The sequence below is a fragment of the Geospiza fortis genome, unplaced genomic scaffold (assembly GCF_000277835.1).
Source record: "Geospiza fortis unplaced genomic scaffold, GeoFor_1.0 scaffold81, whole genome shotgun sequence".
Taxonomy (NCBI): Eukaryota; Metazoa; Chordata; class Aves; order Passeriformes; family Thraupidae; genus Geospiza; species Geospiza fortis.
Window position 1 is genome coordinate 1717118 of NW_005054318.1, and position 16378 is coordinate 1733495.

Below are 16378 nucleotides of genomic sequence, written 5' to 3' on the forward strand. Positions count from 1 at the left end.
AGCAGTAGCTCCTGTGTCCAGTGGCACCATTTGGAAAGCAGCCAGCACAGCAGAGCCTTCAGGTGCTGTTGGAGACATACACAGAGGCTGAAGTGAGGAGTGATGCTGGAGCAGACAGCTCAGCAGCTCTGGTTGTCCAAGGGTGGATGAAGCTATAGGAGAAACCCTACTCTTTGGAGGATTTGAACCATTCAAAAGCATTTGGAATATGGCAGCGTGCCTTAGTGCCCTAGTGTTTGTTTCTAAAATTTGGATCTGTTTTCTCTCAGACTGGGGACAGTCCTGTTGAAAACCTGTTGAAATAATACCTGGCTCCAAAACTGCCTGCTATGGCCCAAGTCCAGCAAGCCCTGCTCTGCTGCTGGCATCTGCTCCAGAGCCACACCAGCTGTGTTAGGCTTGGCAGGGAGCTCTCCTTCTTCCCTCTCTCATGGGCTCAAGCTGAGACCATGGCACTGCAAACCATGTCCATTCCCTGTTCTTGTCCCAGAACTTTTATTTTTGAGGTCCTCGAGGACAGGCTCTGCATCGCTTGTCACAAAGCATGGTGACCTCTCAGGGTGAGTACACAGGGCCTGGTGTTCTTACCAAATTCAGTTTTTGTCTGTCATCTTCGATCTGGAGCAACAATCCATACCGGTCCAGCAAGTACATAGCCCTGGAGACTGTCAGAAGGGTGACCTGGAAAGCCTGAGAACAATACACAGTGTGTTTGTGTAGTTTTTAAAGAATACATACATGCTTAAAGGTGACATCAACGTTCACAGTCCGTGCTCGAGGCATTTCAGATGCCAAAGTCAGAGCTCCTAAATCTCTGAGAAGCATCAGGTCAGGGGTGCATTGCAATGGTTTCTTTCCTCCTTTACAACATACCCTTCCTCTCCCTGCTTGAGCTGCACTGTCCTCTGCAGGTGCTGCCAGGTTGTGTGTTGTTAGGAGAGCACGCTGCCACCAAGCAGTGCACATACACCTGAGAAGAAGAGAAAATGCAACTTGATCCATACCAAATCCCACTGTGGGATTTGTGCAGAGCATTATTTTGTCCTTGCCTTTTGCAGAAACTACATCTGATTAGACTTATGCTTCTCTGGACACCTCCACGTGGCACCTTCTAGCTGAACCTGCCTTGAATTTAAAGTTGGTGTCAAGGAAGCCCTCAGGCAGCTTGGTAACTCAGAGGCTGAGACAGGAGAAGTTAAAACCTCACGTGCTGCAGAGTATCAAAACTAGACAGAAACTCAATCTGGTGCCTGCTGCAGCTGCACACTTAGGAAGCAGCACAAGCCAAAATTGCATCATGTTCATTTCTAGCAAGTTCAAGAGTTGAGGTGCCTATGAAAGGCTGAGTAAATAACAGTGCAGTTGGTTGAGCTGCCCACGCAGGGTGAACACACCGTGGCTGGTATCAGTACATGTCAGGACAGGCAGTGCACTCAGCTGGATGCACAAGGAGCAAAGTACCCTCAGGTGACTGTCCTGGGTTTTTCTCTGCTCTCCTTAGTCCTTAGAGGGGAACAGGATCTCAGACTTTAAGACCAAACCCACTTGCCTCTGCTTCTCTGACACCCGAGGAGATGGATGACTGGCTAGGACAGATGGGAGACAACAGAGCTGAATTTTATCTGGATATTGGAACACATAAGTTGATTTTTCTGCTCTAGACATTTTGAGCTGAAGTGATATGAATCTGAACCTATTCAAAGCCAGAATCATCACCATATAAAACCATATATACATACAACATTGTTTTGTTTACTCCAGCCTGTCCAATCTCAAGTTAGCTAGGTGGCAGAGGAGATTTAAGAAGAGAACAGAATTAAAGCTGCACACAGGGTATTTGAGTTAAATGTGAGATGCCTAATTAAGTCTGTGAGGTGCCTAAATCTATTTCTGAAAGCATAGAGTCACAGAATATCTCAGGTTAGAAGGGACCCATAGGGATCATCAAGTCTAACTTCCTGCTCCTTGCTACCTCCAACTAAACCACATGACTAAAAGCATCATCCCGACTTCCAGGATAGAGTCCACGAGTTGGAGGCGAGCCTTTCACTCAATCCTACCTGCTCCAGTTGCTGTGCCAGGGTCCTTACTGCCAGCCTTTTAAAGTGAGGAGGGTGTCTCACCCGGGGGCTAACAGGCACCGGGCAGAACTCTGCAGCAAACTCACTGCCATTAATCTCACACCTATTTGAGAGAAAGAACAACAGATATAAGTAGAAATTAGGGCTTTGCTGATGAGTTCATTGGACATTTAATACTACTCACCCATCCACAGTGATGTTCCATCTTGAGGTGCTGTTGAAGTCTGGAGATGTGGCTCCCCAGCAGTTTTCCAGGTATAACTCAACACTGGGGCTCTCATCTTTCAGCTCCACCTCAAGAAACACAGGCTCCATGGGTTGTTTGAGTATTGCCATGCTGGGCCCATAGAACTCCATGAAGGATTCATCTCGAGAAAACATCGGGGGGTTTTGTTGTTGTTTAATATTATTTAAACTAAAACATACTTGGAAATGATCTGATTTCCATAGGAGGAGATTTACCTTTGGACACTCTTGAAACTACATTCAGAGCTTGTCTTACCCTCCTGTAAGCTGCAGAGAAGGAAATTTTAGTGAGGTTCTTTAGGTGAAACTAAGGCATGTCTTAACAAGGGAACTTAGGACTGAAAGGGTCAGAGGGGTTTAAAAATGGAGGAAGAGGATTGCACACCTGCAGTATTTGAACGTGGAAACATCGTCCCAGAGCCAAAAGGAGGGGATGTGGCTGGGTCCCTGGAGAAGGCACCGAGCACTAGGGTCTCTTTGGCTTGGTAGTAGCACAAGACTGTTAGTCTAGAAGAAACAACAATTTTTGTGTTCACATCTGTTTCCCAGCAGCTGTACAGAAGTGAGCAGTGTCAGCCAGCAGCAGCTCCTACCTGTAGTCTGGATCTCTTGTGATTGTTGGTGTGCTCTGTCCTGGAAGAGTCTCTTTCTCATAAGAGATTTCATTCTCATAAATAATGTGGTCACCTTCAAACTGTGCATATGGGAAGCTCATTGTAAATTGACTCTTCTCAGGAGCTGGGGCAGGGGACCAAGGGAGAAAATGCAGGAGAGGCAGAGAGTTCTAGTAGGTGTATCTGCTCTGGCCATGGACTTACCCTTACTGAAGTGCCACAGGTAGTGACATGGAACTTGAAGAAGGCATGGGCTTCATTATATTCCTTAGGCTTGCAGGAGCTGTCCCTTAGTTTGGTTTTACTCATGTCAATGGCAGGAACTGTCTTCATTTGGGCAGATACCATTATGGTACCATCTGGGTGGCATACTAAGAAAGGCAGAGTTGGTTTGAGCTCAAGAAAGAATCACACATCTTTTTATTGATTGATCAGTTGCATAACTTACTTATAAAAGCTGAAGAATTAAAACTGCAGCTAATGGAGAACATCTGTAAGGTCTCCATAGTTCTCACTTTCCTTAGGGCAACATCAAACCTTGCTTTAATTTTCTGAAAGGACACTTCCTGCAAAGGAGGAGATGGAAGAGATCTGTTATCTCCTGTACATCATTCACGTGTACCAAGTTCTGCTCCATAGCTTGTGCCACTTGAATATTAACAAGTCACAAGAGGTAAGTCAGTATGAAGGCTTGAGCCTGAAGCAACATGAGGGCAGAACTACAAGTTTTCTTGTATGAATTTATCAGTCACTGTCACAGAGATAAATTTGGGCTGATAATTGTAGAATAGTTCAAATTATTGCAGCATCAATTTTACCCTGCCATGTCTTAAAATTTCTGCAAAATTTCCTTTAAAAGACCTTCTTTCATAAAAGCTATATTGAAATATTGTTTCTGGCTCAGTGCAGATGGGACATTTTGCCTCATCTTTCTAAAAACACTGAGGAGTTTGTTTTTGAAGACTTGGTGCATATCTTTTAGAGACAAGTGGGGACTGCAGATTGCACAATACACGGCATCACCATAAGGATCCATGTCTAATGCCTCTTATCCCACTTGCTCTGTCTCAGAGTCCTTCCCTCTGGAGGTTTTCCAATATGAGCAGTACCACAGCACTACAGGCTGTGACTGCAGGACTCTGTGGGAGCAAACAGTCCTATGTGCTTTAGAAGAAGCATTGCTGAACAGCTCCTGTACCTCATAGATGAGTCCCCCAGCAAACAGAGGTATTTGCAGGATCAGGTGTGTGGAGTTGGTGGCTGCAAGGTACCCATTGGTGAGGGCAAGGTGCCTGTTCAGGAGCTTGTTACCAAGGTACAGGTCCCAGTACTGGTGCAAGCCAAAAGTGGGCAGGCTCAGATACAGGTTCTCTTCATCACAGGAACCAACTGCTTCTGGAACTTCTGTGGGAAGAAGGTGGGATGAAGAGTTAGCAATGAAGGAAGGTTTGAGTGGTGAGGTTTGGCCCAGGCAGGGATTTCTGGCCCAGGTGAGAAACCCCAGCAGCCTGTTACGTGCATGCTGGCACTGTCTGCAGGGCTTGGCTGTGTTGTTGGGGGTGTACCAGCTGACATCTGGTGGGATGGGGAGTCCTGCTTCAGCAGTGGCCTGCCAGTTTGCTTCCAGGACTGTTCCCTGATTCAGTAAGGCAAGCTGAGCTATGTATGTAAATACATTTTTTGATCAGCCTTCTTTGGGCTGAACCAAGAGCTATTTCAGAGATAAAACAGGACAGTGAGGAGACTGTCATCTTTGTGGCATGCAAAAATCTAATAAATTTGAGAAAATACCAAACAGACCTCCTGACTGTTTCAGTAACCTGCTAAATACAGCTCTTAGTGGATGATTTCTGTCTTTGGAGATTAGAGCAATGTTTTTGAGTCAGTTAAGTTCTGCCCTGGATGCGGAGGCAGAATTGTGTTTGAGGACAAACTGAAACTTGTAGCAATGTCTGAAAGTTTTGCCAGTAGATGTATGTTCATGTCCTGAGGCATCTTGTTCTCTGAGTTTGCAAGCCAGCTTCTTCTACACACTTGTTTTATTGCTCTCAGTGTCTCGAGGGCAGACTGTCTTGCCAGTATGCAGAGGAGCTGCCATCAGTGGAGCAGCAACTTGGCTGTTACCAACAATGAGCTGTGGAGGGGTGGGGTTTTCCCCAAAGCTCTCATCCTCACTCTGATGCTCTCACTGAATTCAGTGACAGCCATGCTGTTGATGCAAACCAGTTAATGTCAGAGGAAAGCTTACCAATATCAGCAACCGCACACTCCACCTCTGCTGAATGATAGTAGAGCGTCATCTCCGGGCCCACACTAAGGGTGTAGTTGACCAGGAGGGTGTATTTTGTTTCATTTCTATTCACATACTGAAAGAGAGAGAAGAGTAAGGCTGCAGCAGCTTTCAGAATAGGCAGGCATGTATATTCTGAACAACACTTAATAATTATTCCAACACCCTCCTCTCCCCTGCAAATAGCTCAGGCCCCAAAAGCATCGCTTCAGCTGGCCTAAAGCTATTCAGAAATCTGGCCTGGATTCAACAGCTCTTTCAGCCAAACATAAATGTTGTGCCTTTTCAGAAAATGAAGACATTAGTGAATACAGTGGTGGTTCCTTTGTAGCCCAATGGTGAAAGAGCTCATAGAGGGAGATCCAGGTCCAAATCCTTATTCTTCTTTACTCAGAGTGTGGGCTGAAACCAGGAGAGTAAGTAATCAGTTGAATAGAAGGTGTGAGGAGATGCTGTGAGAGATCCCTCCCAATATCCTCTTTTCCTTCACTGAAAGTGCTCCCAAAGCAAAACCTGGTGTTCAACCTGAAGGAAATACTTCTGGATTTTTCTTTTCTTGCTTTGATCCTTAATGCAACTTGACTGTGGTTTGACTGCAGCCTGAAAACTATTTGCACAAATCCTGTGCGTTCACAATGTTGTTCCTTGTAACAGTATCACAGCCCTGCGTGGTTTGGTTGAAAACGTGGTAGAGGACTTGCAGTTATACATCCTCCCACTGAAATGAGAGGTTGAAATCCCTCTGTGAGTATATACCTTTTACAAATATTTAGATTACAAATGGACTGAAGCTTAACAAAATTACATTTCGAGTACCCTGAGCCTGCCCGTAGCATGTTCACATGGGGCATGGCCTGTGCCAGCAGTTGCACAGTGGGTTCAGGAGTTACTGGATTTTTGAAACTGGTGTTTGCCAGCATTGCAATAATTGATTTATTTTTCCAAGACACTCCTGTTTCAAAGGGCAGCATCTAAAAGAAATACAGACTTGACAAACCTCTTCCTGTTGAGTGTGCACTGGGACATTAGCCATGCTGACAGGCACTACAGGAAGTAACATTTCATCCCATCTAATTACACTTGATACTGATCTCCTGGAGATCTGTGGAGAGCAAGGTGGGGACATAAAAGCCTCTAACCTTAACTAAGATGATCTCAGACTCATTGACACCTTTATGATCCAGGAACTGTTATTGGTTAATAAAAGCTGGACCATGCTCTGCAAAGGGACTGCCCCACCTCCTCCACTCTACTGCTGAAGTGGCCTGCTGTATCCTACCTCTCTCAGAACATATGGATCATCAAAAGAGACTTCCAGGATAAATGCTTTTGTTCCATTAGAAAAGGGAGTTTCATAAATCTTGAAGCCGTGATGTTGTGCTTCCCTCAGGGAAAATGGCACATTTCCTACTGTGATTGCCACCAGAGAGACATCGGGAAGAAAGTGTCCAAGTGCAACATTAAATAGCCTTTCCTCTGGCACAGTGTCTGCAGGGAGAGAGCATCAAATTACTGCTGATGTGGATCAAATAAGGAGGACGGTTGGGGTGGCCTCCCATTCAAATTCCAGGAAACTTAGCCAGCAGCCATCTCTTTAATGGCCCTGATTAATGAGTGTTTGTGTTCTAGTCAGATCTGAAATACTCTGAGTACATGAGAATTGCTTCAAGCTGCAGGGGATTAACAACAAATACATAGAACCTTATAGAAAGTGGGTTCAGTGACTTTCTAGAGGTGCACTATGATGTGTGATACTTTTAAAGAAATCTAGAATCTAGTTCAGCCACATAAAATTTGAAAAAAGATCATAATGTATGGTAAGAGGCTCCTTTTTCTTTTTATATCGCTTATCCAGACAATTCCAAGTATCATTAGTGCCTTAATGCATTGGAAAATTAAATTTAAAAACCATGACTGCAGCACTGGGTGGCACAATGATTTCAGTATGCTCCCTAGGTATCAAATGCAGGCAGTTTGGGGGAGAAAATACCATCAATGACTGCTGTCCTCAGACAGTTCTTCCCAGTGTGATAACTGCACATCACTACATCTTTATTCCAGTGCTCACTGGAAAAATCCAGCCATTAACATGAAAGGAATGTTTACATTTTTATCAGCAACTTATAAGTTAAGGCTAAAGGGTTTTTGCTGGGGTTTTTTTGTTTGTTTGTTTGCTTTACTGTAATACTTGAATCTTGACTTTGCCTAGAAAACTGTAAGTTGGAGTTGAGAATATTTTGGTAGATGTGATGTGTGGCACAGGTTGGGCAGAGCAACGTATAGCACAGCAGAAGATTGGAAAGGGTCAATGAGAGGAATGACTTACTGTTGATAACAGTTGGTATTTGTGGCTTGAAAGGGGTGGTGATGGATTTGATGACTGTATACTTTGTGGTTTGCCAATCTGCATCCGTCCATGTGTGCTCCAGAAACAGGTCAATGCAGTAAGTGACTCCATACACACCACCAGATATGGAGCTCTAGGAGGTAAAATGTGTGATTAAGTCTTAATTCTCAGTAGCTTAATAAAGAGATGACTGAATATAGTTAAAATTCTCACACTAGGAAGGGCAAATGGTATTCTAGTACACCCTGAGATGGATTTTGCTAGGAGATTTTGCTTGTTTGTTTGGTAGCTTGGCCCATTAGTCTGGTCCATGTGTGGCTCAGATACTGCCGAGATCCTTAATAAGGAAGTATCAGGGGTGTCCTCATTAAATTTAGCACATCACTACATTTGTTTTGTTGGTTTTTTTTACCATTCCTGGATTACCAGTCATGTCTCTTGTTCTGTCTGTTACACAAATAGGGAACTCCTGAAGGGGATAAGTAAAAATCACACCAATGCCATCAGGAATATTGCCAACTCCTTTCTAGGTGTCCAAGCTGGGTGGAGTTTTGAGCAACCTGATCTAGTGAAAGATGTTTCTTCTCATGGCAGGGGAGTCTGGAGTAAATTGTCTTTAAAAGTGCCTTCCAGCCCAAACTATTCTCTTCTGTTCTACTGAACATTCCTTTTGACATTGCCTCTATATCTGTAAATTATATATTGATGAGGAATAAACTGTGGTCAAAGCAGGTGTTTGCGCCCCAACAACAGGCAGAGAACATGTCCCTTGCTAAATCATTCTGTCTTGGAAATTGCCAGGGAAATTACTCATTGAGCCAGGCCAGAAGTTTACCAGGACTAGTTTCATTATTGAACAACATAGACAATTAAATTCCAATGTCCAGAAATCCCTTCATTCTTAATGTATTAGTATGTCTTATAGATGATTAACAAAAACAGCCTCTTGCTTCGACCATGTTTTTTCGTTATAAATCCCTAGTTTCTGAGTAAGTGTTTTCAAAACACAGAGAAGCATCTAGCTCTTCAAATTTATTGTATCTGCAAATTTTAAGCAGCAGTCAATCAGTATTTGGATTTGTCATGATTTGACACATCTGTAGTACAGGCCCTCAAATGTATTTGTGTGTGACAGGTTTGTACTAACCTCTAGCTTGCCCCCTTCTGCTCCAGTAGGGATGGTTATTCTGATGTGTGTCTCGTTGTACTCCAGTAAGTAGTTCATCTCCTCTGGATTCACTATGACTTGATGATCCACTCCCATTACAATGCTTTTGGACAGAAAGGTGGATTCCTGGACCACTAGTGTGGGGATAACTCTTGGCACAGTCCATGTTAGTGTGGTATCAGTGAAGCTGATGCCATCTGTGGAGTTAGATAGACAGTTCCAGAGAGGGCACAATTGGAGTTACCACTCAGTCCTGTCTCTGCCTTTCCCTGATTGCATTTCACCAGGATATCTCTACAGCTATCACTGATGCAACGCCTCGTAGGATATTAGCCAAAGGTTGGCTATTTTGTCACAGAGACCCTGGCACTTGAAGCAGACCTGAATCACCAGTTTCAGGTGAATCATTAATTTATTCAGAAGAACTGGCAGCTGTGCTCCCGGCTACCTACTCTGTTGTCCCAGGGCTTACTGGCAGAAGGAAGAGGGCACAGAGCAACCTGTTTGCACCTTCTTGAAGTATTGGCTTCAAGGTCTCATCAACTTAAAACCTTGTGCTTCCTCATCACTTGTTCACATTAATAATCTTTGTGAGATTATAAATGGCTGTGAGAGCCAGGTGCAGCCACCACTTCTCTGCAAAAAGCCAGGCCAGTCCAGCCTCTCCAGAGAAAAGGATTACGTGAGTTTCAAGGATGCAGAGCTGCATGCCTTGCATGGAATAGTATGAAAAAGAAGAGCCAAGGCTGTGGGATTAGTCCAGGGGAGGCTCCCTGGCTCTTCTATAGCAGTTTTGCTTGTTTCCAGTTCCCTGCATCTAATGTGGGGATTTGAGAAACCAGAGCCATGACACTGCACTGGGAACACAAGTAATTTAGTGTCACAGCAGGGACTGTGTTTGTCCAGGACCAAAGCCACAGACTCTTAGCTCATGTTGCTCTGAGAGAAGCTTGTAAACCTCATCTCTTAGTGAGAATGGGAAGACTGTGTTTTCTACTACCTCCTTCAGTGGTTATTTTTAGTGAAGAAGGAAGAGACCCTTACCAACAGGACAGGAGACAGTTGTGTCAATCAGCAAAAGCAGCCACCGCTGCCTGTACATGGAAGTGGAAGTGATCATGTTCATAGTTACACCACTGACCTGTTTGAGCCCAGGCAGAAAAAGAGAGCTGATGTTCTGGAGAGGCAGTGGGAACAGCAGAGCTTTGTGTCTGGCTGGGATCAGCAACTCACCACGCTGACATCAGACTCGTTGCTGTGGTAGGGCGCTCGCAGGTACACCCGGGACAGGCTGTTATTGAAGCTGTAGCCCAGTTTTACTGCATCACTTACTGTTATTCTCTTTCTCCCTGATGGAGAAACAAACATCAGTTGCCATTGCTGGTATGCAACATTTTGAGTCTGCAAGAGAGAGATGAGCTATATCAGTTCTACGTCTACCAAAGTCTCTTAAAAAGCTGAGTAGTGATACTGTAGTGCCTGTTTTCCTGTTAGAAGTGGGAGTAACTGGAATGATACTAGGAGCTCATCTCAGGCAAGAAATACCCTTGAGAAACATATGTGTATATGTATATATATATGAATATGTAAAGATAAGGAATGCTAGAGCTCTTTAAGGCATCTTTAGAGATACTCTTCTAGCAGCCCTGGAAGAAACGTAGACAGGTGGCCTTGAACAAATCCACTGTGGACAAAATATCTGTGCTGTTAAGAAAAGGATTGTCCCCATGTCCATTGATTGCTGGAGCAGGCCAGAGGCCAAATGACAGACTACCTTTTATAGTGTGTAGCCATACTGCGTCAAAGATAAGGAGAGAGCAATGCCTGTACTGGCCTAGAACAGAGTCCCCTGCAGTGATGGACATATGGGAGCACAGTCAAAAGGAAAATGGGCATCAGGAGCAAGTAAGACATGAGAAACATGGGACAAGCATTTATATTTGACAGAATCACAGAATGGGTAGGGTTGGAAGAGCCACTGGAGGCCATCTAGTCCAACCTCCTGGCTAAAGCAGGTTCCCCATGAGCATGGTACTCAGGATTGTGTCCAGGCAGCTTTTGAATTTCCCCAGATGAGACTCCACACCTTCCCTGGGCAATCTGTTTCATTCTTCCTCACATTCAGGTGGAACTTCCAGTGGATCACATTCTATCTGATCTCTTGTCCTACTGCTGGGCACCACTGAGGAGAACCTGTCTCCATCCTCTTGATGCACTTCCTTCAGATACTTGTGTGCTAAAATTCTCTCCTACTCTTTGCCAGTCTAAAAAGGCCCAACTCCCTCAGCTTTTACTCATAAGATAGATGCTCCTGTCATCATTTCCCACTCATTCTTTCCAGCCTCAAATATTTTTCATCTCAGTGACTCCTGAGCTATCTGTACCTTCTTTGTATTTTGTATGTCTTATTGGATTTCTCTTCAGTCAACTTTTCCAGACTTTCCTTGGGATCAAGTAAGGTTTTAGCAGCCACAACATGTTTTGGTAATGAGTTTGACGGTTTCACTACCCATTGTGTGAAGAACCACCTACCTTTGTTTGTCTTGAGCTCAGTTTCCACTAATGGAACAAGTGTATGACTGTTCTCCCACCTAAATGTCTTTTTGCAGTCTAGAGGTCTAAAAATACTTGAGAGGTTTTCAGTACTTGACGGCAAATTTGTCATCTCTCTTTTTTTGTCAGAGATGGAGCTATGCCCCAAGAATGACTCATAGGAGCAGAGAGAAGAGGCAGGCTAGGAACTGTTAGGAAAGACTCCCCTTCATACCTCTGGCAGTGCTGACATCCATGCTACAGTGTAGTCATTTGAAACTGCTGGGACATCAGTCTTCACTGACACCTGGGGACACAAGAGATTCTTTGGGAGCAACGGAGCAAACAGATCTTCAGTATTATTACAGGCATGGGGAACAGTATCTATCAGGATTTAGCAGTTTGCATTCATTAGAGGCAATTCAAGTGTTTGCATGGCGGTTCTTGATGGCAGTAATTTTTGTGGCCTTAAAATGAAAGTTAGTTGGCCTGGGTCTCTCCACTGGAGGTGTAGGAAAGCAGGTTATTGGCATTAACAGGACTGGTTCTCTCTTCCTATGCAGGCTGAACACCTGAAAATGCAGGATGCCCAGTACCTAAGGGAGGTGCTGTGGTGTAAATCCTTCCCACATGTGCTGCAGAGTGAGGCAAGGAAACAGGGCAGTCAGAAGACACCTGTACCATAGTTTGTGCTGCAACCCAGACATGACTGCACAGCCTTGAGTTCTGACAGGAGAAATATGTTTTCTTTCTCCTGCCTGTTGCAGGCATGCACAGAAAGCAATGAAATTTGGATTGTTTGCTGCCTCATTTCTACACTGGTGTGTAGGTGATGGCAGCAGGCTGAGCAGCCCAATTGCACCACCTGGCAGGAGGCAGCTTCTGTCTCACAGTCCTGTCCTGTGAGTTGTGCGATTCAGCAGAGATGCAGCTCTGCAAACCCTAGGTTTTATTATTTCAGATATGAGGATGACATTCTCACTGCTGCAGCACTTTATGACCAAAAGGGACGCTCATGAGCTTAAGAGCTTGGCCTTAAGCCTCTCTGTTGATTTGCTTGCAGAGCCTTGCCCTACTTAATCTGTACAGTTAACTGAGTTTCACTGCATGCAAAATATTTATGGCGTGTAAATGTGTTACTAATCAGATCTACAGTTACACACTCTGCTAAATATCAGCAGGTTGCTATTTTGCCTGGTACATGGGTACAATCAACTTCTGACAGGAATTTGTGGAGGTTGCTGTGCCTGGCAGGGACTCGGATGTAGCCTCTCCTTCAGTGGGAAGGTTTTTACCTCCATGTAGTTTTCTTCACACACAATTTCTCTTGAAGCCCAGGATGCATAGGAGCAGTACATAGGGTAGGTGTAGGTGACAGCTGCCCTCATGCTTGAAAATGAGGAGACTTTGATGTTCACAGTCAGTGAAAACAGCTCATCTGCCTGGGAAGAAAAACTGGCAGTTCAGCAGCTGGTGTGGAAGGTTCCAGCAGGGTCTGCATGGGACTATGCAGCCCAGTGTTCTGTTTCTGAGAGCCTTTTATAGAGATGAGAACAGCTTGAGAACTGCAGTAACAGCTCCTACAACCAACATACCACCCTGTCTGCAATGGTTTGTACGCAGGGTCTTACTAAGCCAGAGACACTGCCTCAGCACTCACAGCCTTTGCCTCAGACCCCATCTCAGCTCTGTTCTTGCCACACTGTAAAGGAGCAGCTGGTCAAGGGCAGACCTCACCTACCTTACTGTGAGATTCGTGTTTCTCCTCTTTGTGACTCTGTGCGTCTCCACACAGAGAAAGTACTGTGGAACTTTTGTTTTGATCTAAGTAGTTCAGACCTAATCTACAAATGCTATTTAATGTTTAACGCCAGATTAAGTCCAGTAAAAAAATTCCTTTTGGTCCTTCAGCTCCCCAGAAGCCACATACAAACCCATGGATTGTCCTTCTATCTGACATAGATGTGTATTTTTTACAGAAGAAGGCAAAACCTTTACAGAGAAATTTCCAGCCTGGAAATCCAGGTCATTGCACAGCACACTGTACACCCCCATCCTTGTTAGCTAACTCTGCCTATAAAGTTTTACCATATTTTTTCTGTGGGGCTTCCAGGACCAACCAGACTAAACATGGACAAGCAATGAAGTTTCTACTCTGATTTGTTCTGGTTTTGGGTACATTTCATCTCAACTAACATTTAGAAATTAGAAATCCAGGCTACACTTTTACATATATTTTTGGAAGGGGTGAATCACCTTCTGGAGATGCCTGCTTCTCTCCATTGACTATTGTGGAAGAGCAAACAACTAGTTTAGACTAGACATTATCTTTTAGATGGCTAAAGTTACGTGAGGCAAATCTGGGTCTAACAGACGTGTGTGATCTATGTTCCTAGGCATGTGTTAACAGGCACATTACCACACAAATTAAGCCAGGAAATGATCTGCCAGAATCACACTGCAAACATTGCTTTTTCAAGCAGATGCCTACTTCTTTCCAGAGAGGCTTTCAAGAAACTCTCTGGCAAATCAGCAGCTACAAGGATATGCTTGAGAACTGGCAGCTACTCAGCAGCATTAGGATAAGTGTCATTCCATGGAGAGAGGAAATCCCATGTCAGTCACACTGAACAAACCTCCCAGCAGAGAGCCATTGCCTATTCATTTCCACACTACACTCCCAACACTAGTTCCTTGAGTTCAGTATTCTCAAAATATGCCATTAGAATGCCATATACTATCTCAATTTTGTGTTTTTGGAGAAAATGTACTGCCTGAGCTGCTTCCCAGCCTGTGTCTGGGCCTTACCTCATTGGCCACGTGACAGCCGAGCACCGAGGCACGGAGAACAGGATTGCCCCACACGTCCTCTGACAGCACATAGCCACAGCGAGAGGCCAACTGCTCATCCAGCAGAATTGGGCCGGAATAAGGATCTGCAGAAAAAGGGAGAGAGATGGGGGATGTAAAGCTCAAGGCAAGTCCCGGGGCAGAGTGGTGCTGAGGCCCTCTCACACAGCTCTTCCCCGTGTGGGTTGGGAGCTCTCCAGTGACATGGCTGCTAAGGAGCTGGTGACACTGGGCTGGCATGTGTAGGAGTGCATGAGACAGCTTGGCATGACTCAGGCTCACACACATAATGTGCACTTCAATGCCTGTTTCCTTGAGTCCAGAAGCTTGTGCCATTGCCACTTTGAAGTGCTATTAAAGAGTTTCTCTGAAGCATCACCTGCATTTCTCCCTCCCTGATTTTGGTCTCTAGAAAAGAGTTATGGGCTATTAAACCCATCTGTTTCTAAAAAACATCAAGGTGGGATAATCTGCTGCTCACTCTGCTCAAAGGATGTGGTCACAGATATGTTTTGGGTGGGCACTTTTTACACATTGATCAGGTTTGCTGCTTGTCTCTGTGTGCTGTGAGGCCTATGGGGGAGCCAACGAGAGACATGACAGGGACTGGCCGTACTCAGCTCTTGATGATGGTAGAATTATTGATGATTAACAGCATATTTTGTTAATCAACCTGCCCTCTGATTTAGAACTATTTTAGTCTTGGGCTAGACACAAGAATCTGTACAAATAGATAGGGTTTAACTAGCTGCCACTGCAATTTCTAGATTTGTCTGTCATGCCTATATATTGGACAGTTCTAGAACTGCTGTTTCAGTAGATGGATTCCTGCAGGCAGGATAGGCTCAGGAGATAAGTGGGAATAATTTTGGAAGAAGAAGGAATAGCTTTTATGAGACCAGCTGATAGAGCTGGAAGAAACAAACAGCATTTTGTGCCTGAAGGCTGCTCTGTTTTTTCCAGCAGTATCAGTTACTCTCATAAATGCTATCCCTTCTGCCCACACCCTTTCCGTACTTGATTTTTTCAGTTCTGCCTCCAAATCAAATGAAAAAAAAAACATAACCCAGAAAAGAGTGCGCTGATCTCAAGAGAAATTAATTAGGTTTGGGGTGAAATCACATACTTTTCACAATCTGATGTGAACATTTTCTGGTTTTCATTTTGGTTCTGAAGGTTTTTGTTTTCTGCAGAAAATGGAACCCCTTTGTCCAATCTGAATCGTGGTAATTAAATGCCATTGTGGTGCTAAATAAAAAGGAAATAAAGATACCCTCCAAAGTGCTTTAATTGCTGCAGCACTCACTCAGCCCTCATTGTGAGTGTGTTTTCTGGATATTACCCAGCCTACACTGCTGTTGTCATTATGCTGTTCAGGGCATATCCAATCTGCAATGTTGCCTTAGTTTTCCTTGCTGGACATGTGTAAAGGCTCAGCAGAGGGAAGAATGAAAGCCAAATGTCAGTCCTTCCTCCTCAGACCATCCTTCCTCCTTTCCCAGCACAGTAGCATCACGGGGCAGAGGGGGCTGTGGCTGTAGTTACCACCTTTACTCCTCTGCAGGGTTAGTGCCCAAATTGAGGTGGGAGAGGCTGGCTCAGGGTGACAAGGATCTGCTGCAGGTCTGCAGGTTCCTTGGGTGAGTTACCAATTATCAATAGATGGCAGCAGCATCCAGATCCCAGACTCTGGGATCTCTTAGGTGATTCCCCAGCCTTCATGTTACTCGGGGCTGCCACTCGTAACTCACCATAGATTTCCAGCTGGAAGAACTTTCCCTGGAGCAAGAGTTTATTCAGTTTCATCCAAAAAATTCTGGAGCGGCAACTGCTCTCTACAAAACCTAGTGGGAGCACATATAGAGCTGATGAGTCAGTGGGACTGGAGGGCAGAGAGGAGGCACATTGTGTTACAAGCAAAATAACTGAGTTCTCATCCTTGCCTCTCTCCCCACTCTGCTTTTATCATGTTTCACCAACCTGGGGGAGCCATCCGCCTCCCTTGTCCCAGCCAGAACAGGAAGAAAAACAGCCAGATCCTGCAGTATAAGCACATGAGCTAATAAGAGGGAGAACAGAGAGAAAAACAAAGTGGAAAATTAAGGAAGTGGAAACCAAAGTCTTGTTACCTGTGTAGCAAGTGACCCACAGCCTCCATCTGTCCCCAGGGACCTGTGCATGGGCAGCAAAGTCCTCCTCCCTGTGAAGTAAAGCAGACCCAGGTGTGCAGGTGGAACTTGGTCAGGCCCA

The 16378-nt window shown here is 44.7% G+C and overlaps 1 protein-coding gene across 1 annotated transcript; it reads right to left on the bottom strand.

Annotated features, from left to right (window-relative positions):
• Window positions 1-3288: 3288 nt before the first annotated feature.
• LOC102036584 lies at window positions 3289-16166 on the bottom strand. Its single transcript, XM_031056433.1, has 13 exons — window positions 16109-16166; window positions 15880-15972; window positions 14087-14214; window positions 12574-12720; window positions 11514-11585; window positions 9980-10147; window positions 9791-9887; window positions 8726-8943; window positions 7558-7711; window positions 6371-6402; window positions 5190-5307; window positions 4140-4345; window positions 3289-3312 (listed from the first exon to the last, which is right to left on the bottom strand). Exons 1-13 carry the CDS (start codon window positions 16119-16121, stop codon window positions 3289-3291), a joined length of 1470 nt encoding a protein of 489 aa, XP_030912293.1. The 5' UTR covers window positions 16122-16166.
• Window positions 16167-16378: the final 212 nt, after the last annotated feature.

What these genes read in the sequence shown, in the direction of transcription:
- LOC102036584 (XM_031056433.1), bottom strand. An exon ending in CTTCCAGCTGGAAATCTATG is followed by an intron (nt 14,215 to 15,879) that starts GTGAGTTACGAG and finishes CTTTTTCTGCAG; the next exon opens with ATCCTTATTCCGGCCCAATT. An exon ending in CAGAAGGGGGCAAGCTAGAG is followed by an intron (nt 7,712 to 8,725) that starts GTTAGTACAAAC and finishes TTTACCTCCTAG; the next exon opens with AGCTCCATATCTGGTGGTGT.